Source organism: Pleurodeles waltl, chromosome 11 (genome assembly GCF_031143425.1).
Source record: "Pleurodeles waltl isolate 20211129_DDA chromosome 11, aPleWal1.hap1.20221129, whole genome shotgun sequence".
Classification (NCBI taxonomy): domain Eukaryota; kingdom Metazoa; phylum Chordata; class Amphibia; order Caudata; family Salamandridae; genus Pleurodeles; species Pleurodeles waltl.
The window spans coordinates 954,361,584-954,388,697 of record NC_090450.1 but is presented as its reverse complement, the minus strand read 5'-3'; the positions used below and the strand labels follow the sequence as shown (position 1 = coordinate 954,388,697).

Sequence of the window (27,114 nt, the reverse complement as noted above, 5' to 3'; positions counted from 1 at the left end):
GGGAGCCCGGGTGGTTTATCAAAGCCACATCCCACGCCTCCTCAGGGTTGTGAAGTATAATATTAATACATCTACAATGTGTGTGGCCTGTTAATAAAACCTCATTAAGGCTCATATTTATACTTTTTTAGCGCTGCATTTGTGCCTCTTTTTGACGCACAAAACGGCGCAAACTTACAAAATACAATTGTATTTTGCAAGTTTGCGCCGCTTTTGCGTCAAAAAATGACGCAAATGCGGCGCTAAAAAAGTATAAATATGGGCCTAAGTATCCAAACAAGACCTAGTTGGACCAATTGGAAGCACCAAAGAGCATGGAAACATCGGTGATATATTTAGGTTCGTTGGCTATCAATTGTAATCCTTACTAGCTTACAGCTTGTGACGTTTTCTTATATTCCATCTTTCCAGGTGTACTTCTACGCCTATGATGTTTTCCAGAATGCTGGAATTGCCGGCAGTCAGATTCGCTATGTGTCCCTTGGAATGGCCATCACGGAGATCTTCACAATCATCTTGTGTGTAAGTACAACTGGAACTGCTCCGATATCTCATTGGTTTTAAAGCTTGTTCCCTGCCAGTTTCTCATGACTACTATTTTCATATGCCCATCTCTGTTGAGTTTCTTATTCCCTTTATTATTTTCTCTTGACTGTATTCTGCTGTACTCTTGTTATGTTATGTTATATTATGTTGTTATGTAATGTTATGCTAAGTGTCGATAGAGCTCCATTTTATTCATATTGCTATTTCTCTGTCGGAATACCTTCACCAGGTCTTAATTGCCAACCTCTGCCTGGCTCCGGTGCAGATTTCATATGCTTTTTCCTGTGCCTGTTTTCTGACTACCTCTTATGTATGCACTATGTCTAGCATATGTTAGCCAATGTTAAGATTCCTTCCTCTGCCTTTGCTTGCCTGTTTGCTATATCCATCAGAAATGGGAAGGTTTGTGTGCTGGCTAGAGGTTAGCATGCCTGGTGATAGCACCCATGGACTTCCACCTCTGGGAGTGTCTATCTGGCCCTCCAAACCTCACAAACACCATACCTTAAGTAAAGGCTAGAACACTAGACCAGTGGTTCTTAACCCACGGTCCCCAGACCCTTGAGGGGACACAATGCCTACTCACTGTCACCAATTGCTTAGCAAATTAAATAATATTGTAGGAAGCTGGCTCTGTCTATACTATATCAAAATGAGATATAGTGAGCACAGAGTCCAGGGGTTCCCCAGAGGCTTAACAGAGGCCAAAGTAGATAATACTAATGCTCTGTTTAGTGGGAGTGTGGTCGAGCAGTCAGGCTTATCAGAGGGTAGTGCAAAGCATTTAGGCGGTCATTACAACATTGGCGGTGAAAGCCGCATACCGCCGTGCAGAAGACCGCCAACACACCGCCGCGGCCGCAGAATTCCGCCACAGCTATTATGACCCACATCTTGGAATCCGCCAAAAGTCAGACACCCACACAAGTCCGCCACACCAAAGGTCAGTGAAAACTGGCGAAAACAAATCCTCCACCGTCACGCCAACAGAAATACGCCCACACTATCACGACACACGAATCCACGTGGCGGTCTTTCAACCACGGTATTCCATTGGCAGTACACACCGCTGCGCTCAAAATACACACACCCTTACAAAACACAGCCACATTGGACAATTCCAAATACACACACCTGATACACATACACACACCACTCCCACACACCCAATACAATATAAAACACACACCCACATCACCCACAAACCCTTACTACCAAAAATTCAGAAAGAAGCCCAGAGAGAGACACCACCAGCAAGAACAACAGCATCCACAGGCACACAACACCATCACCCACATAACTTCCACGCACCTCACACAACACACCACTACATATCACCACACTTATCACCACACACTCCACCCCACACATCACCTACACCACCCCAAGGCACGGCAAAGACACCCAAGGTTCTCGGAGGAGGAGCCCAGGGTCATGGTGGAGGAAATCGTCCGGGTAGAACCACAGCTATTCGGATCACAGGTGCAGCACACCTCCATAGCTAGGAAGATGGAGCTATGGCGCAGAATAGTGGACAGGGTCAACGCAGTGGGACAACACCCAACAAATCGGGAGGACATCAGGAAGAGGTGGAACGACCTAAGGGGGAAGGTGCGTTACGTGGTCTCAAGACACCCCCTGGCGGTTCAGCGGACTGGTGGGGGACCCCCACCTCCTCCCCCACAACTAACATGGGAGGAGCAGGTCTTGCTGATTCTGCATCCTGTGGGCCTCGCAGGAGTAGGTGGAGGAATGGACTCTGGTAAGTCAAAGCTTTAACTACTTCATCCCCCACCCTACCTGCATGCTATCACATACCCTCACCCTCACCCCCAGCACCCCAACTCCTCACATATGTCCCAACATCACAAACCACCCATCCCAACACCAAGCCCTGCATGCAACAACAAAGCATGGACACCCATCACCAAAGCATGCCCACTGCACATACCCATACACCCCCCTAAACCATCCTCACACAAGGTCCTACACAGGAATGCAAGCACTGGGGTACACGGTCACCCACCCATTGCACACCATGGCACACACAGATTTAATAAACATCCTTTTATACCCCTGCAGGACCCCTACCCAATGTCACCGGACAGGAGGGTCCACACATGTCCACACCACCGACAGAAGAGGCCCACAGTGATGACAGCACCTCTGTCCAACTGGATCTAGATGACCAGCCCGGACCATCGGGGACCTCGGGACAGTCGGTTCCCCTCACACAGGCACAGGCCACCACAGACCTTCCCCCCTCTGGAAACACCAGCACAGCACCCACCCAGCGGGCCTATACCTCCGTTCCCAGGACACGTCAATCAGCTGTGTGTCCACCACTACAGGGAACCCAGGATAACCCACCACCCCAACAACAACAGGGACCTGGAGTCAGTGGTAGTGGGCACACAGTCCAGGGGACGGAGGCCCAGGAACACAGGGGAACTGGGAGGGCTGCTGTGCGACAGGGGGCGGACAGGCCAAGGGAACTCACTCTCCACAAGGCCCTCTCCTCCATCATGGGAGCCTACCACCACTCCCAGGAGACAATGGCAACGGTACTGGCCAAGTTTCAGGAGACCCAGCGCCTGCAGGAGGAACAGTATATGGGCTTCAGGGAGGAACTCAGAACCATCAGCTCCACCCTGGGCACCATCGTAGGGGTGCTGAAGGAACTACTCAACACCAGGAGGGACACTGTGGCACTACAAGGGGCCCCTGACACTAGCATGGACGATGAACTGCCCACCACCTCTGCCGGCGCTAGTGGACAGGACGCCCCGCCACAGGACCACCACACCAGCACCCCACCACCTGCAGAGGTAGGACCACCCCGCAAAGGGTCTCTGAGATCCAGGACAAAGACAGAGCACGATGCCAAGACCCCCTCCAAGAAATGAGACCACCCTGATTGTCATCCTACTGTTCCACTTTGTCACCCTGTCCATCCTTAAACTGCCCCAGCTCCACTTCCTATGCCCATATGGGCAATGTACCTGTGAGACTAATAGACTGGACTCTGCCATGGACACTCCTCCGCCATCTCCCCTCACCATTTCACTACCCCCTCCAATATTGAGCACTTAAATAAACACACCTAAAGCACAAAATGATCTGGAGTCTGTCTGTGATTTCGAAATAGTGTATTAGCAATTACAGTGACAATTTTTTTTTAAAATAGTAATGTCAACATACCTATGTCACACAGCTCTAGTCCATGAGGAATCTAAGCAGATGTCACACAGTGGGACCCACTTCTGTGAAATCGTAAGGGAAAGTGACAACTCAGTGACCATACACTGGGTGAAAACGACAGACAGGAGAGAGGTAGTAGTTTCAAAGTACATGTAGTAGGCAGGTTTGTATTCCTACCTATGTCTCACTGGAAATATTGCAGGATCACTGAGTCCCTGTTGTGCATGTCTTCTTCCTTTGCTTCCTCCTCATCACTGTCCACAGGCTCCACAGCTGCAACAACACCGCCATCTGGACCATCCTCCTGCAGAAAAGGGACCTGTTGTCGCAAAGCCAAGTTGTGAAGCATACAGCAGGCCACGATGATCTGGCACGCCTTCTTTGGTGAGTAGAATAGGGATCCACCTGTCATATGGAGGCACCTGAACCTGGCCTTCAGGAGGCCGAAGGTCTGCTCGATCACCCTCCTAGTTCGCCCATGGGCCTCATTGTATCGTTCCTCTGCCCTTGTCGTGGGATTCCTCACTGGGGTCAGTAGCCATGACAGGATGGGGTAACCAGAGTCACCTGCAAATGGCGAGGGACAACTGTTAGACACACACTAACCTGTAGGGATATCCCCAGACCCAGACAACCATTCCCACAGTCTTGCTTCCAGGTGCTCACCTAATTGCCACACACGGTGCCTCTGGAGTTGACCCATCAATAAGGGACGCTGCTATTCCGCAGGATGTAGGCGTCATGCACTGAGCCAGGGAACTTGGCATTCACATGGGAGATGTACTGGTCTGCCAAACATACCATCTGTACATTCATAGAATGATAACTCTTCCAGTTTCTGTACACCTGTTCACTCCTGTGGGGGGGGGGGACCAAAGCCACATGGGTCCCATCAATGGCACCTATGATGTTGGGGATATGTCCCAGGGCATAGAAGTCACCTTTCACTGTAGGCAAATCCTCCACCTGAGGGAAAACGATGTAGCTCCGCATATGTTTCAGAAGGGCAGACAACACTCTGGACAATACATTGGAAAACATAGGCTGGGACATCCCTGATGCCATGGCCACAGTTGTTTGAAATGACCCACTTGCAAGGAAATGGAGCACTGACAGCACCTGCACTTGAGGGGGGATTCCTGTGGGATGGCGGATTGCTGACATCAGGTCTGGCTCCAACTGGGTACACAGTTCCTGGATCTTGGCACGGTCAAGCCTGTAGGTGATTATCAAATGTCTCTCCTCCATTGTCGACAGGTCCACCAACGGTCGGTACACCGGAGGATGCCGCTGTCTCCTCACATGTCCCAGCGGACGGTGCCTATGAAGGACAACAGCGAGCACAGAGTCAAACAACTCAGAGGTACATACCCACAGTTTACACAGAACACCAATCATACACAAAAGGTGGACTGTATGTGTGTTGAATCTAGGCCTAGGTATGTGTGACACAGTTGAAAATCAAGCCATGCGGGCCCCTGAAATGGCGTCTGCCTGACCTGCAAAGTGGGACAATGGGATGTGAGGTAACTGCGCTGGCGTTGTACACCATCGCGGTAGGCAGTCGAAGACCGCGGCGCAATGCTGCATTGGTTAACATTGGACCCTATGGGTCCCAGGAGCCAATGACGTTGTACGCCGGCGGTGACGGTACGCACCGCCGCGGACGTGACCGCCATTTTCTATCTCTTCAATCACTCGATACCTGATCTTCGACAGGAGAGGACCTACACTGCAAGTGCTGCTGTGACCTTGGTCTGGAAGAGACAATGGCTCGTGCGTCTGGGGAAAGGGCCCCTGCCTTCACATCGGAGGAGTTGGAGAAGCTCGTGGATGGGGTCCTCCCCCAGTACACGCTACTCTACGGTCCTCCAGATAAACAGGTAAGTACACAGGGAGCATGTTGTATGGGCTATGCCTGTGTGGAGAGGTCTGGATGTAAGAAGGAAGGGGGCAGAGTGCTGCGTGCATGAAAGACGGTGAATGCATGTGCCACATGGCAAGGGTAGGGATGGGGCCAATCACTTAGACGGTGCAGTTGGTAATGACTTCTCTTTTTCCCCTGTACATTTCATGTAGGTCAGCGCCCACCAGAAGAAAGATATTTGGCGTGCCATCGCCAAGGACGTCCGGACCCTGGGGGTCTACCACAGACGGAGCACCCACTGCCGGAAAAGATGGGAGGACATTCTCCGCTGGAGCAAGAAGACAGCGGAGGCTAAGCTGGGGATGGCCTCCCAACGTGGGAGGGGTGGCCGTCGCACCATGACCCCCCCCTATGTTCAGGATCCTGGCGGTGGCCTACCCGGAGTTGGATGGGCGCTTGAGGGCATCACAGCAGACACAAGGGGGTGAGTACACTCTCATTCTGCTTACTTTGCGCGCAGTGGAGATGTCTGGGTGGGGGAGGAGGGCTGTGGGTTTCCCTAGGCCAGGGCGAGTTCCGTAGGCAAGGCCCCTGCGTAAGGCAGGCCATGTGGCACCCCAGCCCACCTCTGCAGAGTGCCAAGTACACCTAGTCATGCCCCTGTGTAATAAATATGTGCAAATGTCGTCCATAGCCTTGTAGGCCATTTCCCAGGAATTGAACAGTGGAGCCCAAGAGCGCGGCGTAGTGCAGGGGGCTTCTGTGTCTGTCGTGTCCGCCAACGGTAGCGGTAATCCATACACTCAACATGTCTTTCTTCTGTCGTCCCCCCCCCTTTTTGTGGTCTCCCTGTTCTTGTGTGCATTAGCATCATCAGGCGGAGGAGCAGTGGCACCGGAGCACGAGGGAGCTGCATCCCACATGGCCCTGGAGGGCGACACTACGGACTCGGAATTCACCAGTGGGACGGAGGGAGAGGGGAGCGCCACACCGGAGACAGGAGCTGACACCAGCGACATGGACTCGTCCTCTGATGGGAGCTCCCTTGTGGTGGCGGCAACATCTGTGCCCCTTGCATCTACAGGTACAGCCGCCACCCCTCCTACCAGCACCGTCCTCCCAGCAGCCCCTCAGCCTTCGCCCCGTGCCCGCTCACCCAGGAGGGTGGGCATCACCTTCGCCCCAGGCACCTCAGGCCATGCCCCAGTCACTCCTGCTGCCCTCAGTGAGGAGGCCATTGACCTCCTCAGGTCCCTCACTGTTGGGCAGTCTACCATTTTCAATGCCATCCAGGGTGTAGAAAGGCAGTTGCAACAAACTAATGCATTCCTGGAGGGCATTCATTCTGGTCAGGCGGCCCTTCACCAAGCTTTTCAAACTCTGGCCTCAGCACTGATGGCAGCCATTGCCCCGTCTCTAGCCACCCCCCTCCAACTTCCTCCACCCAGACCCAATCTCCTGTACCTCTGCCTATCCCAAGCACACCATCAGACCAGCCTGCACACACCTCAACACACAAGGGAAGCTCAGGCAAACATAAGCACCACACATCCCACAGGCACTCACGCAAGCAACACACACATGCAGACACACCAACATCCACTGCCTCCACTGTGTCCCCCTCCTCCTTGTCTCCCTCCTCCCTCCCAGTCTCGTCTACACTCACACCTGCATGCACTACCTCTACAGCCACTACGTCCCGCTCCAGCACACCCACCACCACACCCCGCTCATGTGCAGTCACCACCCCCACTACCATTCACACATCCCCTGTGTCCTCTCCCAGTGTGTCTGTGACGCCCCCTCCCACGATACACAAACGCAGGCACACACCCACCCAACAGCCATCCACCTCATGACAGCCTCCAGCGCATGCACCTTCACCCAAAGTCAGCAAACGAACACCTCCTACAACCACCACCTCTTCCTCCACTCCCAAACCCCCTCCAGCTATCCATCGCAGTGTGTCCAAAAAACATTTCCTGTCCAGCCTTGACCTTTTTCCCCCACCTCCCCCACCCGTCCATCTCATAGGTCCCGAAGTAGCACCTCAGCCAAAACATCTCCGGGACCAGTGGTGCCTGTAGTCACCGGTATGTGGAGTGCACCGGCCACCAGGACAGCCAGTGTGGCACGGAGCCACAGCACAGACAGTCCCCCATCTGTGAAGCATCAGAAGTTGGCCAGTGCCGCGCGGGAGAGGGGGAAGACTCCAGCCACCAAAGCCGCTCCCAGGGGTCCCGTTGGGAGTGTGGAGTCAGCTGTGACACCTTCCAAGGTGGGGAAGGGCCACAAGAAACCGGGCAAGTCTGGGAAGAGCTGCACGGCGGAGAAGACCACCATCATCCCCGCTGGCCAGGAGGCCACCGCCAGCTCCAGCGCAGCTGCCCAGGAGGCCACCGCCAGCCCCAGCCCAGCTACCCAGGAGGCCACCGCCAGCCCCAGCCCAGCTACCCAGGGGGCCAGCACCAGCGCAGCTGCTCAGGAGGCCACCGCCAGCACCAGCCCCGCTGGGCCATGAAGGACCGCCAGCACCAGCCCGCTGGGCAATGAAGGAACGCCGTCTCAAGCACCGCTCAACAGGGCACCGCCAACTCAAGCACCGCTGAACAGGGCACCGCCAACTCAAGCACCACTGAACAGGGCACTGCCAACTCAAGCACCGCTGAACAGGGCACCGCCAACTCAAGCACCGCTAGCCCATGAGCTGCAGGGGCACTGATGCAACTGGGTCCGTCATGGGGGGAGTGATGCACTCTGGGCACCAGTCCCCCTCCAGAACCAGTGGAGAGATCCATCCACTACCTCTGTCCTTCACAGGATGAAGCACTCTGGGCACCAGTCCCCCTCCAGAACCAGTGGAGACTGTTATCCACTTGAGAGACTGTGGCTTTGCACTCTCCAGGATGGAACAGTGGGCAACCCACCCACTGTAGAGACTTGAGAGACTGTGGCTTTGCACTCCCCAGGATGGAACAGTGGGCAACCCACCCACTGTAGAGACTTGAGAGACTGTGGCTTTGCACTCCCCAGGATGTAACAGTGGGCATGTGGCCCCCTTGTGGATTTGTCATCGTGCACTCAAGCGGCTGAGGTGCCCCCCCTTTCCCTCCCCCTGAGGTGCCTGTTTAGTTGCTGTCTGATGCCCCTGCAGTGTTCTCTCTGTCATGGTCGGGGATCTTGTGTGGGCCTCGCCCATACCGTGTGGTCCCAGTGTTCCACTGACTTTTTTTGTGCAGTACCTGGACTACTATGCCTGGTAGATATTTTGTACATGGTGTATATATATATATATTTCTGCCTACTTGTTTGTAATATATTCCGATGGTTACACTCATTTTCTTTGGTCTTTGCATTCTTCCGGAGGGGCTTGGGGGGTGTAACTGTGATGTATTGATATGCATTAGTGTGTGTGTTGTAGTGGGTGAGGGTGGGGGTGAGGGCGGGGGTGTTGCGTGTGTGCGTCCCTGTTTTTTCCCTCCCCTGTGTTGTAGGTGCAGTACTCACTGTGGTCTTCGCTGCCGGCGTTCGTGCTCCTGGTAGAGGAGCAGGAAGACTATTGCAGGTAGGATTTGGAGTTCCGGTTCCATGGTGTCCTCGTTCCTCGTGGAGTGTGTAGAGGTGAGCGTTTTCCCTTCGAAATGACTGTTTCCGCCGTGTTTTTATCTGCGGTGAATTCGCCACCGGAAAAGGTGGCAGATTGGCCTGTCATAATAGTGTGGGCGGTACTTTGTCCTCCGCCTGTCTGTTGGCGGTGTCCGCCGCGCTGTTTTTTTGTACCGCCGTGGCGGTCTGAGTGTTAAAGTGGCTGTCTTTGGTGGCGGTTTCCGCCACGGTCGTAATTGCAATTTTTTTACCGCCGGCCTGTTGGCGGTCTTACCGCCGCTTTAACACCGTCCGCCAGGGTTGTAATGACCACCCTAGTGTACACACACAGACAATAGAAGAAGCACACACTCAATGACAACTCCAGCCCAATGGTTTTTATATTGCAAAAATATATTTTCTTGATTTATTTTTAGAACCACAAGATTCAAGTTGCAGGTAGGTACGTCAAAAGGTTCGTATTTCACACATGTATAAACAGTACTTTGTTTGAAATTGATAAGTTATACAGTTCTTGAAATATTGGCAATAACCTGTTTTAAAAATGGGCACACTACAATTTTCAGAAACAGTTCCTGGGGCGAAGAATTGCTAGCTCGTTTTACAGTTAAGTACAACACTTACAGTTTCAGTCTCAGGGTTTTAGGAAGTCCACTGGTTGGGGTCCAAGTTTACCCCAAACACCTACCACCAGCAACACGGGGCCAGCCGGGTGCAGACGTCAAAGATCAGCAATTTTAACGTGGGGTTCTATGGAGACAGGGGGTACTCGGAATCCCGTCTGCCTGCAGGTAAGTACCCGCGACTCGGAGAGCAGACCAGGGGACATTAGAGGAGTACTGAAGGGGCCACAAGTAGGTACCAAACACACACCATCAGCGGCACAGGGGCATCCGGGTGCAGGGTGCAAACAGGATGTCGGGTTTTGGATGCTAGTCTATGAGGAGAACCGGAGTTCACTCAGAGGCTGCAGGCGAGGTCCAGGGGGGTGTCTCGGGCACACCACCACTCGGACAGGGAGGAGGGCAACCTGCTGACCGTAGCTGCACCGGGTGTCAGTTTCTCTAAGGCCTGGGGGCTGCGGGTGCAGTCTGTCTTTAGCCATCGGATATCTTCATCTGGAGCTTTGCGGCCGGGAGGTCCTCAGGATTCCCTCTTCAGGCGTCATTGTGGAGGGGTGGAGAGGTCAACCCAGGGGGGGGGTTTGCTCCCAATCGCCTGGAGACCCTCTCTTGCTGGGTGGACCACTTGGACACGGGTCGGGTGCAGAGTGGTTAGGACTCACACATTCGGAGTGAGGTGGAGTCCTTGGTTGTAGGTTTCTTCTTGGACAGGGCCGCTGTCCACAGGAGTTCTTGGTCCTTTTGGGTGCAGGGCAGTCCTCTGGAGCTTGGCAGAGGTTGCTGGTCCCACTGGATGAGTTGCTGTTCTTTTGCAGGTTCTTTGAAGCAGGATACAGGCCGGAGGGGCTGGGGCCAAAGCAGTTGTCTTCTTCCTTCTTCTCTGCTGGCGTTTTCAGCTTAGCAGTCCTTCTTCTTCTTGTTAGGTCGCCAGGAATTTGGTATGCTGGGTTCAGGGAGGCCCTTAAATCCTAGATTTAGGGTCTTTTTAGGGGTCAGAGGGCAGTGGCTAATGGCTGTGCCCACTCCCTTTGGGGAGGGGGGCCTAAACCTAATCCTATTGGTTCCTGTCCTCCAAACCAAGGTGGAGGATTCTGCAGGGAGGGAGTCACCTCAGCTCTGGACACCTTAGGGGTGGTCCTGGCTGATGCGATCACTCCTCCCTGTTTTCCCTAATTTTCCCACCGGACTTGCCGCCAAAAGTGGGGCTTTGTTCGGGGGACGGGGATCTCCACTAACTGGTGTGCCCTGGGGCACTGTAATCCGAGGCTTGAGCCTTTGAGGCTCACCGCCAGGTGTTACATTTCCTGTAGGGAGGAGGTGTGAAGCACCTCCACCTAGGACAGGCTTTGTTTCTGACCACAGAGTTAACAAAGGCACTCACCCCATGTGGTCAGAAACTTGTCTGAAAGTGGCAGGCTGGCACAGACTGGTCAGTCCTACACTAGCAGTTTGGCTAACATCTCTAAGATGCACTCTGTGTGCATTTTCCAATAAATCCCACATTGGCATCAGTGTGGGTTTATTATACTGAGAAGTTTGATACCAATCTTCCTAGTATTCAGTGAAGCCATTATGGAGCTGTGGAGTTCGCAATGACAAACTCCCAGACCATATACTCAATATGGCTACACTGCACTTACAATGTCTAAGAATGGACTTAGACACTGTAGGGGCATATTGCTCATGCAGCTATGCCCTCCCCTGTGGTATAGTGCACCCTGCCTTAAGGCTGTAAGGTCTGCTAGAGGGGTGATTTACCTATGCCACAGGCAGTGGTTTGTTGGCATGGCAGGGGTGCCATGTCGACTTTGTCTTTTTTCTCCCCACCAGTACACACAGGGGCTGCAAGGCAGTGTACATGTGCTGGGTGAGGGGTTCCCTAGGGTGGCACAATACATCCTGCAGCCCTTAGAGACCTTCCCTGGCCACAGGGCCCTTGGTGCCAGAGGTACATTTTACAAGGGACTTAACTGTGGGCCAGGGTTGTGCCAATTGTGGGAACAAAGTTACAGATTTAGGGAAAGAACACTGGTGTTGGGGATTTGGTTATTTGGATCCCAGCACACATTCAATCAAAGTTGGCATCAACACTAGGCAAAACGTTGGGGGTGGGGTAACCATGCCAACAGTGGCACTTTCCTACAAATATTAACAAATCAATAAAGCATATACAACTAAAGAGGCAAAATGTAAAACTAAACATTGTAAAATGTTCTATAGGTGTGTGGAAATTTGAACTTGGAGGCTAAAACTAAAGTTCCTCAAATGTATTAATTTGAACAGTGCAAGAACATCAAACAGAATACAGTATGGATGAAGGGTGGCCTCAATTGAATTTAAAAAAGTTCCACCTTTTTAATTAAAACATTGTTTTTTCTAATATTTGTTTGTGTATTTGTTTGACAAATGCTTGTTTCTGCCTTTTGTGTATTGTCTTTAGATTCAAATAATAAATTGCTTAGGATAGACTCTCCAGCTTCCAATTATGTCTCATTGGGGGGCTCCCCAGATTCCACTACTGTTTCCGGGAGGGAGAGGACTGGCCGTACTGGGCATCGGGTGTTTCCAGGGAGGATAAAAGGATGGGGGCTGCTTTTGTTACTATGGGGCCGCTTTTGTAGAAGTGCAGCAGTTTTAAAAGCAGTGCATAGTTCCTTGTATATCCAACAGCTTTCAGTCCATAATAAAAGTGCCAAGATAACACTGGTGATTAAGGTACCTGCTGGAGAGAAATCACAGTTTTGTCTAGTACCAATTTATCCCAAGAGGGTTAATATGCCTGCTGAAATGAAAGTGTACTATGCAGATCACAGAACAGTCTTTTATGTGCAATGGTCAGTGAGATTGGAACACTGCTTTTGTCACAGAGATCCTCTTATAACTGTTCAGTTCATAAGTTACAATCATAATCTAGCACAATGAGCTACGAACTGCCATCAAAGGGATGCATGCAGTCTGCATGGTGCAGGTTAGAAAGTTATGTTTTTTCCAGTCTTTGATTATCCTGATTTTCCTAAAAAGGGTCTGTTTGGGTAGAAATAATTTATTAGTAAAGTCAAACCTAACCACTGTGTTATATTCTGAATCCTGAGTTTATGCTTCCCGAGACCAAGTATTCTTAAAAAATGCCTGCCAGTATGGATGACGTGTAAATTCTACACCTTCTAGTCCCCTTTGTCATATGTAACATTTTCTTTACACTGATTTACACAAGTATGATTCTTTGTCTCTGTCTGTATGTGTTATGTTAGGAGTTTTATAGAGCGCCAGGTTACTCCAGATGGAGCGTCCTCGCGCTAGAGGTCCGGCCACCAACACCACCAAATTACTGTCTCTATTCTACCTTTGCCTGAAAGAGCCATGTCTTTAACTTCTTCCGGAAGGCAGATTCCTGTTTTTCCTGTCTAAGATCAAGAGGCAGAGAGTTCCACAGTTTGGGGGCCAGGAACCTGACAGAACAGCCCCCCAACTTTGACTTCTTCACTCCTGGGACTATCATAAGTGCTGCATCTGCAAATCTGAGGCTTCTGCTAGGGCAATATGCCTGCAGCATCGGAAATAGACAGTGAGGGCTTTTACCCATCAAGATTTTGTGGCAAAAACAAAGGGCTTTAAATGCTACTCTCTTCCTCAGAGGAAGCCAGTAAACCTTCGCAAGAGCTTGGCCCATGGAGCAGAGCTTAGGAATGTTCAAGAGTAGGTGGGCCGCCACATTCTGCACCCTTTGTAGTTTTTGTAATTTGCCCCTAGTGGCACATAGATAAAGAATCTTACAGTAGTCCAGTCCAGAGTCTAGTTTGAATCTGAACCTGAACTAATGTTTTCCTAGCAGCTACAGGAAGAAAGCCTAGGACCAAAACAGATACCAGCCAATCCAGAAATTTGTTTGTAAAACATAAGGTTTGAGTCAAATCAAAAACCAAGATTTTTCACAGCTGGTTTAGGAACTGGGACAGAAACCATAGTGTTCGGCCACCAGGCCGAGGACCAGATAGAGGGCTGTTTTCCCACCACCAGCACCTTGGTTTTCTCTGCATTCAACTTGAGGCAAATGCTATCCATCCACTCAGCCCGATCAGTGGGACAAGATCTGAACCGAGCAGCACAGGAACCCTGATTCTGCATGAGGATGATGATCAGCTGAGTGTCATCAGCGTAGGACATGATCTTAAAGCCACAGTGGGCAATCACCTCTGCTAAAGTGTGCATGTAAAGGTTAAACAGCATGGGGCTCAGGGCAGAGCCCTGAGGCACCCCCTGCTGTAGCGGGAAGACCTCAGAAGAGCAGGGGTTGTGCACGACCTGGAAAGTGCGGTGTTTAAGGAAGGAGGCTGTCCACCTTAGAGTAAGACCACTTATACCCAAGGACCACAGTTGCTCCAGAAATAGGCCATGTGACACTGTGTCAAATGCTGGCGTAAGTCCAGCATAATCAGTGCAGCGATGGTCCCATAATCAGCAATATGTCTGAGGGACTCAGCCATTCGCAGTAAGGCAGACTCTGTACTGTAGTAAGGACGGAAACTCTATTGAGTCTTGTGTAAAAGGTCACACGTGTGGGATGTAATTTGCTCCAACACCCTGTGCAGGTAAGAGAGGCGCTATGAAACAAATGAAATGCATGTGAGAGAGGGGCTATGGAGAGATGAGAGGCACTGTTAGAGGGTGATGGTGAGGAAAATTATGGAAAAGCCCCAGTAAAGATTGCTGTATCCTGGTGCACTGTAAGATCATTATTTACTATGCTTTAAAAACGAATCCAATTCAATATGTAATGTATTGTGGAATGCACAGTTTTTGACATTTTTTCCCAACTCTTCCTGGAGGAGAGAACCACTCAAGCCCCAATGTAATGGTCAGGCTTGCTCGCTATGCACAACATTTGCCAGGGCTGCTTTGAGTTCCCAGTCCGGCCCTTGGGGAGCTGGGGTGTTACCGGATTCCAGCAATGATTAAGCAGGGGCCCACAGAAGTCAAAAGTTTAAGAACTGCTGTTCCAAACTGTCAATTTCCTGATTCACTCGCTTTTAGCCTTTCAGTAGTATACAAACTGCAGTTTGAAAGATAAACTTTTATAGTGCTTTCTGACCAGTGGTCGATATTTCTCTTGCAGGGATCCATGATCGAATGTTTTGGGAGAAGGACCTTACTTCTGGGAGCCTACACATTAATCACTGTGACCCTTGGGCTGCTGACAGCCACACTCACACTGCAGGTACAGGAGATAGTCCAGGACTCGTACATAAGAGCTGAGCAGTCCACGGTTTGAGTCATATTTTACACATCTGAATTTAATTCAACTTTATGAAATTAAAATGCAGACCTAAGACCTTCTAAGGAGTCTGCACCATGCATTTTTAGCATTTCAGAATAAACGGACTTCATTGTAGCAGGTACTGTGTCCTGATAAAGTTTTTTTTATAAAATTCTATGTTCATCCAATTAGTTTTAAAAGTGAGAATAAATTCTCATTCGATGTCCATTGATGTTCAATTGAAGATTTTTCACTAAATTTCGGAAGATTTATTAAGGTAAAACGTTCATGTAAACTTATTTAGAAAATGAAAAGTTTTCTATAAGTACTGGTCAAAATAAAGTTTTGATTTAAGATCTGAGCTTATCGTTATGACACTTTAGTATTGTACCCGCCCAGTAATGCATACATCTTGCACAAATATATGTCGGAACAACGCATGCTGGAACCACGCATGCCGGAACAACGAGATCTGAACAACGACCTAGTTGTTACCACTAATGCCTTTACCACGAATGCCTTAACAATGATTTTTCGTTGTAAAGGCATTCCTGGTAAAGGCATTAGTGAATGGCATGCATGGTTCCAGCATGCGTCCCCTGTGGCCCCTCACCCCCACCCCTAAAAATTACTGCAACCCCCCCACCCCCACTCCTAAAACCACCCCAACCCGACACCCCTAAAATTACTGCAACCCCTCACCCCACCCCTAAAACCTAACACCACCCCAACCCCACACCTCTAAAACCTAAAGCACCCCAACCCCCTACCCCGCCCCTGAAACCTAAACCACCCCAACCCCCACCCCCAAATACTAAAAATACCGACCCCCCCCACCCCGGCCCTAAAAACAAAAAATGCCCCGACCCCCCTCCCTACCCCAAACCTAAACCACCGACCCCCCACCCCTAAAACTAAAAATACCTCAACCTACCCTGCCCCTAAAACTAAAAATACCCCTTCCCCAAACCTAAACCGCTCCGACCCCCCACGCCTAAAACTAAAAATACCTCCACCCCCTTCCTCCGCCCCTAAACCACCCCTAAAACTAAAAATACCCCAACCCCCACCCCACAAATCTAGACCACCCCAACCCTCCACTCCCAAGAAGTAAAAATACTCCGACCCCCCATCCCTGCCCCTAAAACCTAAACTACCCCAACCCGCCACCCGCAAATACTAAAAATACCCCAACCCCCCACCCCGCCCCTAAAACTAAAAATGACCCTCCCCCAAACCTAAACCGCCCGACCCCCACCCCAAAACTAAAAATGCCCCGAACCCCCTTCCCCGCCCCTAAACCTAAACCACCCCTAAAACTAAAAATACCCCAACCCCCACCCCACAAACCTAAACCACCCCAAACCCCCACTCCCAAAAAGTACAAATACCTCGACCCCCCACCCCGCCCCTAAAACCTAAACTACCCCAACCCGCCACTCCCAAAAAGTAAAAATACCCGACCCCCCACCCTCCACTCCCACCCCTAAAACTAAAAATGCCCTGACCCGTCTCCCCTGCCCCTGCCCCTAAACCTAAACCACCCGACCCCCAGCCCCTAAAACTAAAAATGCCCCAATCCCCTCTGCCCTTAAAACCCAGCCCCACTTACCTCCTCCTTGATCGCGTCGTCCTCCTCAGCCGACTCCCTTCTTCTGTGTCTTAACCACACATGTGCGTGGATAAACACATGCGTGGTTAAGGCCCCTTAACAAGGAAGTCGTGGTTAACGAAAGCATTGTTCTGCTTTTGTTTTCCACTACTTCGTTGTTAAGGAGTCGTTGTTCGGGATGCTTTCCATAACTGTAATACAGAACGCAAGGAATCAATCTTTCAGTAAATATTTCTTCTAGTGTTTGCTTTTCTAATATTTGGTGTGGTGGGAAAAAACAGAAAATAAGGTAAGAATGCCTCTCGTTCTCTGCGTAACTGATTAGACTCACCAGGCAGCACGCTGGTGGGCCTGCTATAGGGGTGACTCATAGGTCAGGCAGCGCACACAGGAGTCCCACAGCATGGGGGAAAAGAAGGTGCAAAAGAGGCCCACTCAGCACTACGACAAAGGCTCCCATGCCGCCAGAGAACCACTCAGGAAGATGTGTGTTGCAGGATAGAGTGCTGGGGTCCCGGAGCTGCAAGGTACATGAAGAACTTTGTGGAAGGTTGCCAACAAGCCTTGGCAACTGCAAAACATGCAGTGCACGGGGGTCCTGTCTTGCTTGGGGAGACAAGCTCTGACCTCCACCAAAGTTGGACAGTGGTACTTCAGGACCATCAGGACTACTTCAGTCCACCACCTGTGATGCAGGATCCTCGCAGCTCAGCAGGAGAGGGGATCCACGCAGCCGGTCGTCGTTGTAGTATGTGCCTGCTGAAGCATGGGAGTGACTCCTTCACCCCAAGGGAGATTCCTTCACTCTTCTGGTGCAGGCTGAAGATGGGCTGTCCTCAGAGGATGCACGACCAGGAAACAGTTGCAGTTGCTGGCAGGAGCTGAAGATACAATGTTGCAAACATCATCTTGCTTCTTTGTTGCAGTTTGTAGAGTTCCTGGAGGGTTAAGATGCAGTTTTGTCAGTGATAAGTTGAAGTGGAGGAAGCAGAGGATTCCTGCTGGAGTCTTGCAAGTCGAATCTGAATAACCACCCAATGGAGAGACCCTAAATAGCCCTGAAAGAGCGATTGGTCACCTAATCAGGTAAGCACCTATCAGGTATCAGGGGAGGGCTCTGACGTCACCTGCTGGCACTGCCCACGCAGATGCTCCCAGAGTTCCCTGCCAACCTTGAATCCAAGATGGCAAAACCCAGGGACCCTCTGGCGGAGCTCTGAGCACCACCCTTGGGATGGTAATGGACAGGGGAGTGGTCACTCTCCTTTCCTTTGTCCATTTTCGCACCAGAGCAGAGTCTTGGGGTCCCTGAACTGGTGTAGAGTGGATTACGCAAGGAGGGCAGCAAATGTGCCCTTCAAAGCATTTCCAGTGGCTTGGGAAGGCTACACCTCCCAAGCCTGTAACACCTATTTCCATAGGTAAAGGGTGTAACACCCCTCTCCCAAAGGAAACCCTTTGTTCTGCCTTCCTGGGCTCAAGCTTGTCAAGTAACGGGAGGACAGTAACCTGTCTGTGAGGTGGCAGCAGCTGGGGCTGCCTAGAAAATCTCAGAAGGCTGTAATGGCAACACTGGGGGTCCTCTAAGGAACCCCCAGAGTGCATGGAATCATGCAACCAATGCTTGCAAATGTCTTGGGGAATGGTTCCAACATGTTTGATACCAAACATGGCTATGTTAGGAGTTACCATTATGTAGCTGGACATAGGTAGTGACCTATGTCCAGTACACGCGTAAAATGGCAGCTCCGCACTCACGAAGTATGGGAAAATCATCCTGGAGGTCGTGGGGGCTCCTCTGCTAGTGCATGGGTGCCCTCACACACAGATACTTTGCACCCTCCCCTCAGGGCTAGAGGGCCTGCTATAGGGGTGACTTATAAGTGACCTGGTGCAGTGTAAATGGCACAAAAATGGTGCTTGCAACTTTTCAAGCAGGCTACAGTGGCAGTCCTGCAGAAGCCTTTGCATGGGCTCCCTATGGGTGGCAAAATATATGCTGCAGCCCTTAGGGATCCCCTGGAACCCCAATGCCCTGGGTACCTAGGTACCATATACTAGGGGGCACCAGTATGCCAATTGTGGGGGAAATACTGTGTCAACAGTAAGTAGCAACCAAATTTAGAGGAGAGAGAGCATAATCACTGGGGTCCTGGTTAGCAGGATCCCAGTGAACACAGTCAAGCACACTAACATCAGGCGGAAAATGGGGGTAACCATGCCAAGAAAAAGGTTACTTTCCTACAGGCCAAAGTACTGGAAAAAGCCATCAACACACAACTATGAAATTTCATCGAGGTCAACAACTCTCTGGACAGCTCCCAGTCCGGGTTCCGCAGCAACCACCTCACAGAGACAACTCTTCTTGCAGCCACCGACGACATCCGATCACTTCTAGACCATGGCCACCCCGCAACATTCATACTCCTCGACCTCTCAGTGGCCTTCGACACTGTCTCTCACAGCACATTGTGCACCAGACTCCACGATGTAGGAATCCATGGAACAGCCCTGAAATGGATCCACTCCTTCCTCTCTGGAAGGACTCAGAGGGTCAGGGCCCCTCCCTACACATCTAAACCCAAAGGAGTCAGCTGCAGAGTTCCCCAAGGTTCCTCTATGAGTCCAACTCTTTTCAACATACACATGACCCGAGTCGCAGCCATCCTCAGAAGCCACAGAATGAACATTGTGTCAAACTTAGATGACACACAACTCATCATTTCCTTCACCAAAGACCTGAACACGGCCAAAAGGAATTTCCACTCATGAATGGAAGCTGTAGCTATCTGGATGAGAGAAAGCTGCCTCAAGCTCAACTCTGACAAGACAGAGCTCATCCTCTTTGGAGAAGCCACCTCAGCATGGGACGACTCCTGGTGGCCCTCATCTCTCAGGACCCCGCCTTCACCGACTGAGCACGTCTGCAACCTAGGCATCATCCTCGACTCCTCCCTATCTATGACCCGACAGGTAAACTCAGTCACCTCCTCCTGCTGGCACACCCTCCTCCAACTCTGGAAAAGTTTCAAATGTATCTCAGCAGACTGCCGCAGGACAGTCACCCGCACCTTAGTCACAAGCAAGCTTGACTATGGCAACTCTCTCTATGCCAGAACTACGACGAGAAATTTCAAAAAGCTGCAACTCATCCAGAATGCCGCCGCTAGACTTGTCCTGAACCTCGGAGGTCAAGAACATATCTCTCAGCACCTGAAAACCCTCCACTGGCTCCCAAAAAAAAGAATCACCTACAAGCTACTCACCCACACATACAAAGCATACACAACATTGGACTGGCATACCTGAACCACAGTGTCTCCTCCCCACCTCTGCTTCGCCCAACTGGCTCTGGCCACTATCCCTTGCATTCGAAAAACCACTGCCGGAGGACGATCCTTCACCTAAATCGCAGCAAAGAGCTGGAACAACCTGCCCCTAGAACTCAGACAAAGCCCATCGCTCACCATCTTCAGGAAGAACCTCAAGTCGTGGCTCTTCAGATGAGGCTCCACACTTCCCTCCCTGCCCCTCCCCCCCCCAGCGCCTTGAGTAGCAGTGCTTTACAAAAACAGATTAATTGACAGTTACCTGAGATAACTATAACTGTGTTTAACTCGTAATCACATAGTACTGGCTGGGGTGCGTGGTACTGTAATTACAGGTTCGGAGAAATGATGGCCTTTGGACATTCACGAAAGAGGCTTTGTTGAGGGAGTCTCACCTGCGAACCCTACCACCATGAAGCAAAACACACAGTACATACCTCTGTTTGGAATTAATACTCTTCACACATGACTGTTTGTCACCTGTAGTAGCAATAGCAGTGTCACATGCCGTATTTGCTTACTGTATCCTCCTTTCTTCCACAGGACGTGTACTCTTGGATGCCTTACATCTCTACTTTGCTCATCTTCATATTCATCCTGAGTTTTGGACTAGGGCCAGGTTTGTATCTCTTCTCTTTCTACTGCCTCTCCTTTCATGGCCATTGTCACACTTCCAGGAGCATGTACGGGGGAGAGTAAACAAGTTTTGTGATCACCATAGGTAGCACATATACCTAGTAAGAGGAATGTTTGAGTACCACTGAGATCACAACCTATGGAAAAAGTAAACTGCTGTTATCAGCACCATGTCAGATATTCTCAGCCTTCCTCGCCCATCCCCAATGGGTAACTCTAACTCTGGAGCTACATTGAAGAATGCTGTTCTGCCTATTCACAAAAATCATTCATTTACAAAACTGAAGTAAGCTCAGTGGGTTAAGGCCCCTCTTGCAGAAATCTTTGTAGTACTTACAAGTTAGAGGATTGAACCCTGATGTGATAGTTTGTCCTTCCATCCTTCCAAGACCAATAAAAGGAGTGCTATTCAGATAAAGGACCACAAAATGTATTTAAGCGAATATGAGCCACAATTTGGGATGTACTATGCATTTTTTATTTAAAGTTATGATTGCTTGGGTGTCACACTCCCTTGCAGGCCATCCAGGCACAGGCACTGGTCAATATACAACCAGTATTTTTGCATTGTAATGGGGGCATTGTGAGCTCCTGGAACATTTGGTAGTCTGTGGGCTTTTATTTTTAGAAACGTAACATGTATGTGGCTGAACTGTCATTTCCGTTTGATTGTGCTGTGTAGCACTGTGGATCTGAGTTTTAATTGTAGGGCATATTGAGAAAGTAGTTCAAGTAAGTAGGTGCTGCAGGACTGTGGTCGGCTTCATGAGTCAGAAAAGAGGTTTAAAAGCCTCTATTTTAATGAGACCCAATGGGGATATCAAAGATTATCGACTTCATTGCTATGAAATATTGTTGTCCTTAAAGTACACTCAAGGAACAGGTGTATATTACATTTGCTGACATATGGTTTAGTATGTTTTAGTATGTTATGTTAAATTGTCTAATAATTATACCTAGCATGGCATGTATCATAGATTTTTCAGGCAAGAGGTTAAGAAATGATTCATAGAAAACTGGTATGCACGTGTAGGAAGCTGGTTCTCTATAAAGTGCACTAAAATGTTCTACACTGTGCAGACAGTCCAGTGGTTCCCCAATTGGTTTGCAGAGGCAAAAGTAGATAGGTCTAATGCTCTGTTTGTGGTAGGGTGGGCGAGCAGTTAGGCTTATCAAGGAGTTGTGTTAAGCATTTGTTGTACTCACAGAGGCAATCAGTGAGACACACTCAATGAATAAATCTGCGACCAATTTATAAAAATAGCATTTGCTTTTATATATGCTTTGAACCAAAGAATGTTGTAATGAGGTAAGCACTTTTCAAACGATAATTACTATGCAGTTTCAAAAGTCGACACAGTGCAATTTTTAGAGTTCTCAATGTTAACTAATGGGAGCATAACAAGAATGCAGTTTTGTAGGTAAGTACATGACTTATAAATCCAGTCTTCACGGTTTTAGATCAACACCAGGCAAGGTTCAAATCAGTACCAAGAATGCACCCAAAGTGGCACAGGGGCAGACGGTTGCAGAAGTCAAATTTGGAGTCGGGTGCCCCATATTAATCAATAGAGACTGGGAGTGAACGAAGATGCGGTGCTCACAAGTGAGTAAAGCGGTGTCAGTGGTTGACCTCCTGGGGCTGAGGTAAGCACAAGGGGAGCCATTAGACAGCACCAAACTTACACCCTCAGTGACATCGGGGCAGCCAGGTGCAGAGTGCCAACACAGTGTTGGGTGTGCAATGTTAATCAATGGGAGAGATTGGTTTTGGAGAAAGGCTGCAGGCACGGGCCAGGGGGCTGAACAAAGAAAACCCACAGCTGCCCAGGTAAGTTCTGATGCTAGGGGAATCAGGGGCACCATTGGTCCAAATCAGCAAGGCCCAGGGGCGTTGGGTGCAACAGTGTTCTTTGGCATCAGGAACAGCTTACTGGGCAGGTTGCAGTCAGTGGGGAGACTTCAGTTTGAAGCTGCAGGCTTCGAGGCAGAGTCCAGTAGGGGTCAGCCCACAGTGGACTTGGGCTCAAGATCGCTGGGGAACCTTTATAGGACCAATGGGCCACATGGATTCGTGACGTGGGTGATGGGTGCAGATGTTGGTCCGGAGGCGGTTTTGAGGTTCCTACGGGCAGAGTTTTATTTCATTTAAAGGTGTTTTCTTCTTGAACAAGTCCCCTGTTTTCAAGAGATCTTGATCTTTTTCAAAGGCAGGCAGTCCTCTCAAAGCTTTGGAGGTCGCTGGGCTGAAGGATGGGTCATCTTTTGGCACAGGACCGTGGAGAGCTGCATACAGGCTGGTAGGGATGAGGCTAAGTCAGTTGGTCTCTGCAGTCTTCTCAGCTGATACAACTCTGTAGTTCCCAGCGCTTCTTACGTCCTTAGGAATTTGAGTTCTAGGGTTCAGGGGTGCCACCTAAATACTGAATTTAGGAGCTTTACAGGGAGTTCAAGGTTGTAGCCAATGGGCTACTCTCCTTTGGGGTGACTATACCCTTTTTATGACCACTTCCGTTGGGAAGTGGGCACAGCCCTAACCCCAGTGGTCTGAATTCCTTCCAAACAAGATGGAGAAATTTAAAAGATAGTGCACACTTCAGCTCGTCCACCAGGGGTGGGAGTGGCATAAAGTGGGAATACCTCCTAATCTGCCTAATTTTCCCGCCAGTCCTGCCGCCAAATGTTTGGTCAGGAACTGGGGGTCGGCCTTCTCTACCATTTGGAGAGGCCTAGGTCGCATTACAAACGCGGCAAGGCCTCTGAAGCTCCCCACCCTGGAATGTCCATCCTGCCTGGACGAGGTGTTTGCACCTCTGCCCAGAGCAGGCCTTTGTTCTGAGCTCTCAAAAGTGTTGGCTTTCACCTCAGGGGGCCAGAATTCTGTCTAGGATGGCTGCACTGGTTTTGACCAGTCAGTGTCCATGCTAGGAGTTATTAGCTTTTCAGGGGGCAACTCTAAGGGGCCCTCTGTTTGCAGTTTTTAATAAATCTATCACTGTGGTCGGTGAGGGTTTGTTATTCTAAGAGGTTTGATACCAAACATCCCAGGATTCAGAGAAGCCAACATGTAGCTGGGGAACTCGAAATTGCCAGTGTCCACCATATGCATTTAAAATGGCTTCCCTGTACACCTACTATGTCTAGGAATCGACGAAGACATAGTACAGACATATTTGCTCATGCATATATGCCCTCACATATAATATAATGCACCCTGCCTGAGGCCTGTAAGACATAGGCTGCATGCAATGTTGTGTTTTCATTTTAGTTCTTCATCAAGACATGCAGCCTGCGAAATAAGCACTGTGTGCACTTAGTGAGGGGGTCCCTGAGGGTGGCACAAAGTGTGTTGCAGCCCTCAGGGGCATTCCTTTTGTACCCTTTGCCCTTGGTACCAGGGGTACAATTTACTAGGGACTTACAATGACATCTACATTTTTTGCCAATTGTGCAAAACAACTGTGCAGTTTTGTGGAAAGAACACTTGCACTGGGGACCTGGTTAGCAGGAATCCAGTGCACTTCAGTCAAAGTTGCATACAGAACCAGGCAAAAAGTGGGGAGGTACTGCAACCAGAATTCAGCTCCCTACAACATGTATTTGAATAAGAGTGTATTTTTAACGGGCATCCGCCACATATGTTACTTAGAAACACAGGGAATATGGATGGGATAGCTACTTAAAACAAGTAGAATGTCCATGGGAGAAAAGGGGACTGCCTCAGCTTAAAACTGAGTCAATGATAAATTATTCTTCCATGGCACTGACCTTAGAAGTCATTTAGCAAATGTGAGACTATTAACACAATGGGATGGCTCCTGAGAGAGAAAAACAGCCTTCTTTTTAAATAAATTCTGGACAAATTAAAGTTGCTCCTGAATATAAAAAGTGGTGAGGCTGTTTAATATACAGGCAACCATACCAAGATATAATGTGTGCTTGTTTGCTGACATGGATGAACAAAATCATATACTGGGGTAAAAACAATATTAGGGGGCATATTTATGAGTTTTGTGGTTCAGGGCAACGTGGCAAGTCACATTGCTGCGCTGCCCTGAGTCACAGGGAAAGGGCAGGAATGAGCAGTATTTATCCAACACAGGGCATTCCTGTCTTTTTCTCTTGCGCTGGCATCATTTTGGCAGCCTAGCCTTTGTTGTAGGCAGGAGTGTGCCCCCTCCTGCACAAAAACAATCCTGGGAGGCTTTAACTCTTTCTAGGTGTGCTGCAGAATGCCCTAGATTTTTAAATGTATAATTATCTGGACATCTTGTTTGTCAAACATTTTAACAAAAAATATGTACCTCTTACTTGTGAGTGTACACAAGGTTTACAGTTTATTAGATTTTACACAGCCAGCACAAATTAGTAACCAATGTAAATGTTGAATTTGTTATTAATTTAAATAGTAAATACCTTCAGAGAAAGAGTAGATCCTATAGAAAAATTATGGACCTGTCAAACGTTATAAAATGTTAGACATATCAATTGTCACAGCTACTTTAGAAAAGTGGTCATTCAAAGCAAAAGGCTGTGTATGAGCAATTAAAACTAAGGGCCTCATTTAGATCTTGGCGGGTGAGTTACTCCGACACAACGGTGACGGATAACCCGACGGCTGCAATTTAAATCCCATTCTGGGCCTGATTTAGATATTGGCGGAGGGGTTGCTCCATCACAATGGTGCTGGATATCCCTTCCGCCGAATTTGAAATCCTGTTATATCCAATGGGATTTAGATTTCAGCGGATGGGATATCCTCCACTATTGTGATGGAGTAAGCCCTCTGCCAATATCTAAATCAGGCCCTACATCCTATGTGATTTATATTTCAGCAGACCAGATAGCTGTCACCATTATGATGGAGTAACTCGTCTGTCAAGATATAAACCTGGCCCAAGTAATTTTATACATAATAAATAAAACACAAGAATATTGAGCATTAAAGCTCAGTACCCATATTAAAAGAGTATTTATAGCATAATTAGAAACATGTTAAATATCTCTAGAAATTAAAAGTATGGCAAACAGTGAGATATGATATCAGGATGTACAATTGCATTGTAAGCAAGAGAAAGATCTTAATCAGTGATGTATACTGCTCACAGTATACTTTGAGAGTGACGTTTTAGGACTTGTTTTAAGAGCGCCTGAATTGGAGACAACTTATGTTTTTTTTTTGTTTAATGCAGATACTTCTGATGTGTGCATGATAGTTTATAACTTCATATACTTTTTAGACTAGAGTATTATTTGTTCATTATATTACCAGTGGACGTTCCTTCATGTTTTTAAATGTGTGTATTTGTTTGAAGAATAACTGTAGGTAATGGTGTAATATTTTGCTCAGACCACGACTGTAGGAAAGTGCCACTGTTGGCATGGTTATCTCCCCACTTTTGCCTAGTGTTGATGCCAATTTTGATTGAAAGTGTGCTGGTAACCTGCTAACCAGACCCCAGCACCAGTGTTCTTTTCCTAAAACTGTACCTTTGCTTCCATAATTGTCACAGCCCTGGCACACAGTTAAGTCCCTTATAAAAGGTACCCAAAGCCTGTCCTAGCAGGAACTATAACACCTGGCGGTGAGCCTCAAAGTCTCAAGCCTCGGGTTACAGTGTCCCAGGCACTCCAGCTAGCGGAGATGCCCACCCCCCCCCCACCCCCCCCCACCCCCCCCCCGGACAAAGCCCCACTTTTGGCAGCAAGTTCAGCGGGAAAATTAAGAAAAACAGGGAGGAATGACCACCCCAGCCACGACCACCCCTAAGGTGTCCAGAGCTGAGGTGACCCCATCCCTGCAGAATCCTCTATCTTGTTTTTGAGGGCATGGACCAATAGGGATAGGAATCTGCCCCCCTCCCCAAAGGGTGTAGCCACCCTTAGGGACAGTAGCCATTGGCTACTGCCCTCTGACCCCTAACACATCCCTAAATCTAGGATTTAAGGGCCTCACGGAACCCAGCTCACCAGATTCCTGGTGACCTACAAGAAGAAGAAGGACTTCTAAGCTGAAAACCCCAGCAGAGAAGAAGGAAGACAACACCTGCTTTGGTCCCAGCCCTACCGGCTTGTCTCCTGCTTCAAAGAACCTGCAAAATGACCAGTGACGTGTCCAGCGGGCCTAGCAACCTCTGACCACTCGAGAGGACTACCCTGCACCTGAAAGGACCAAGAACTCCCGAAGACAGCGGCTCTGTCTAAAGAAACCTACAACCAAGGACTCCCACCTCACTCAGGATGCATGAGTCCTGACCCCCGTGCACCCGACGCCCACGGCCCGTGTGCAGGTGGTCCACCTAGCAAGAATGGGTCCCCAGGTGATTGAGAGCAAGAGCCCATCCCGGGTTAACCCCCTGTCAAACCTCTACGACGACTCCTGCTGAGGGAATCCAGAGGACCCCCCCTGACTGTGAGCTCCGGACGAAGACATCCAACGC

General features: G+C 49.4%; 1 protein-coding gene across 1 annotated transcript in view; it reads left to right on the top strand.

Moving 5' to 3' along the window:
• Positions 1-27,114, top strand: part of LOC138265301 (solute carrier family 2, facilitated glucose transporter member 11-like) — a 173,684-nt gene that overhangs the window by 138,254 nt on the left and 8,316 nt on the right. Inside the window, exons 8-10 of the mRNA XM_069212908.1 lie at positions 412-522; positions 14,957-15,058; positions 20,582-20,657. Of these exons, the coding sequence (XP_069069009.1) occupies positions 412-522; positions 14,957-15,058; positions 20,582-20,657 (289 nt within the window). The remainder of the gene's footprint in view (positions 1-411; positions 523-14,956; positions 15,059-20,581; positions 20,658-27,114) is intronic.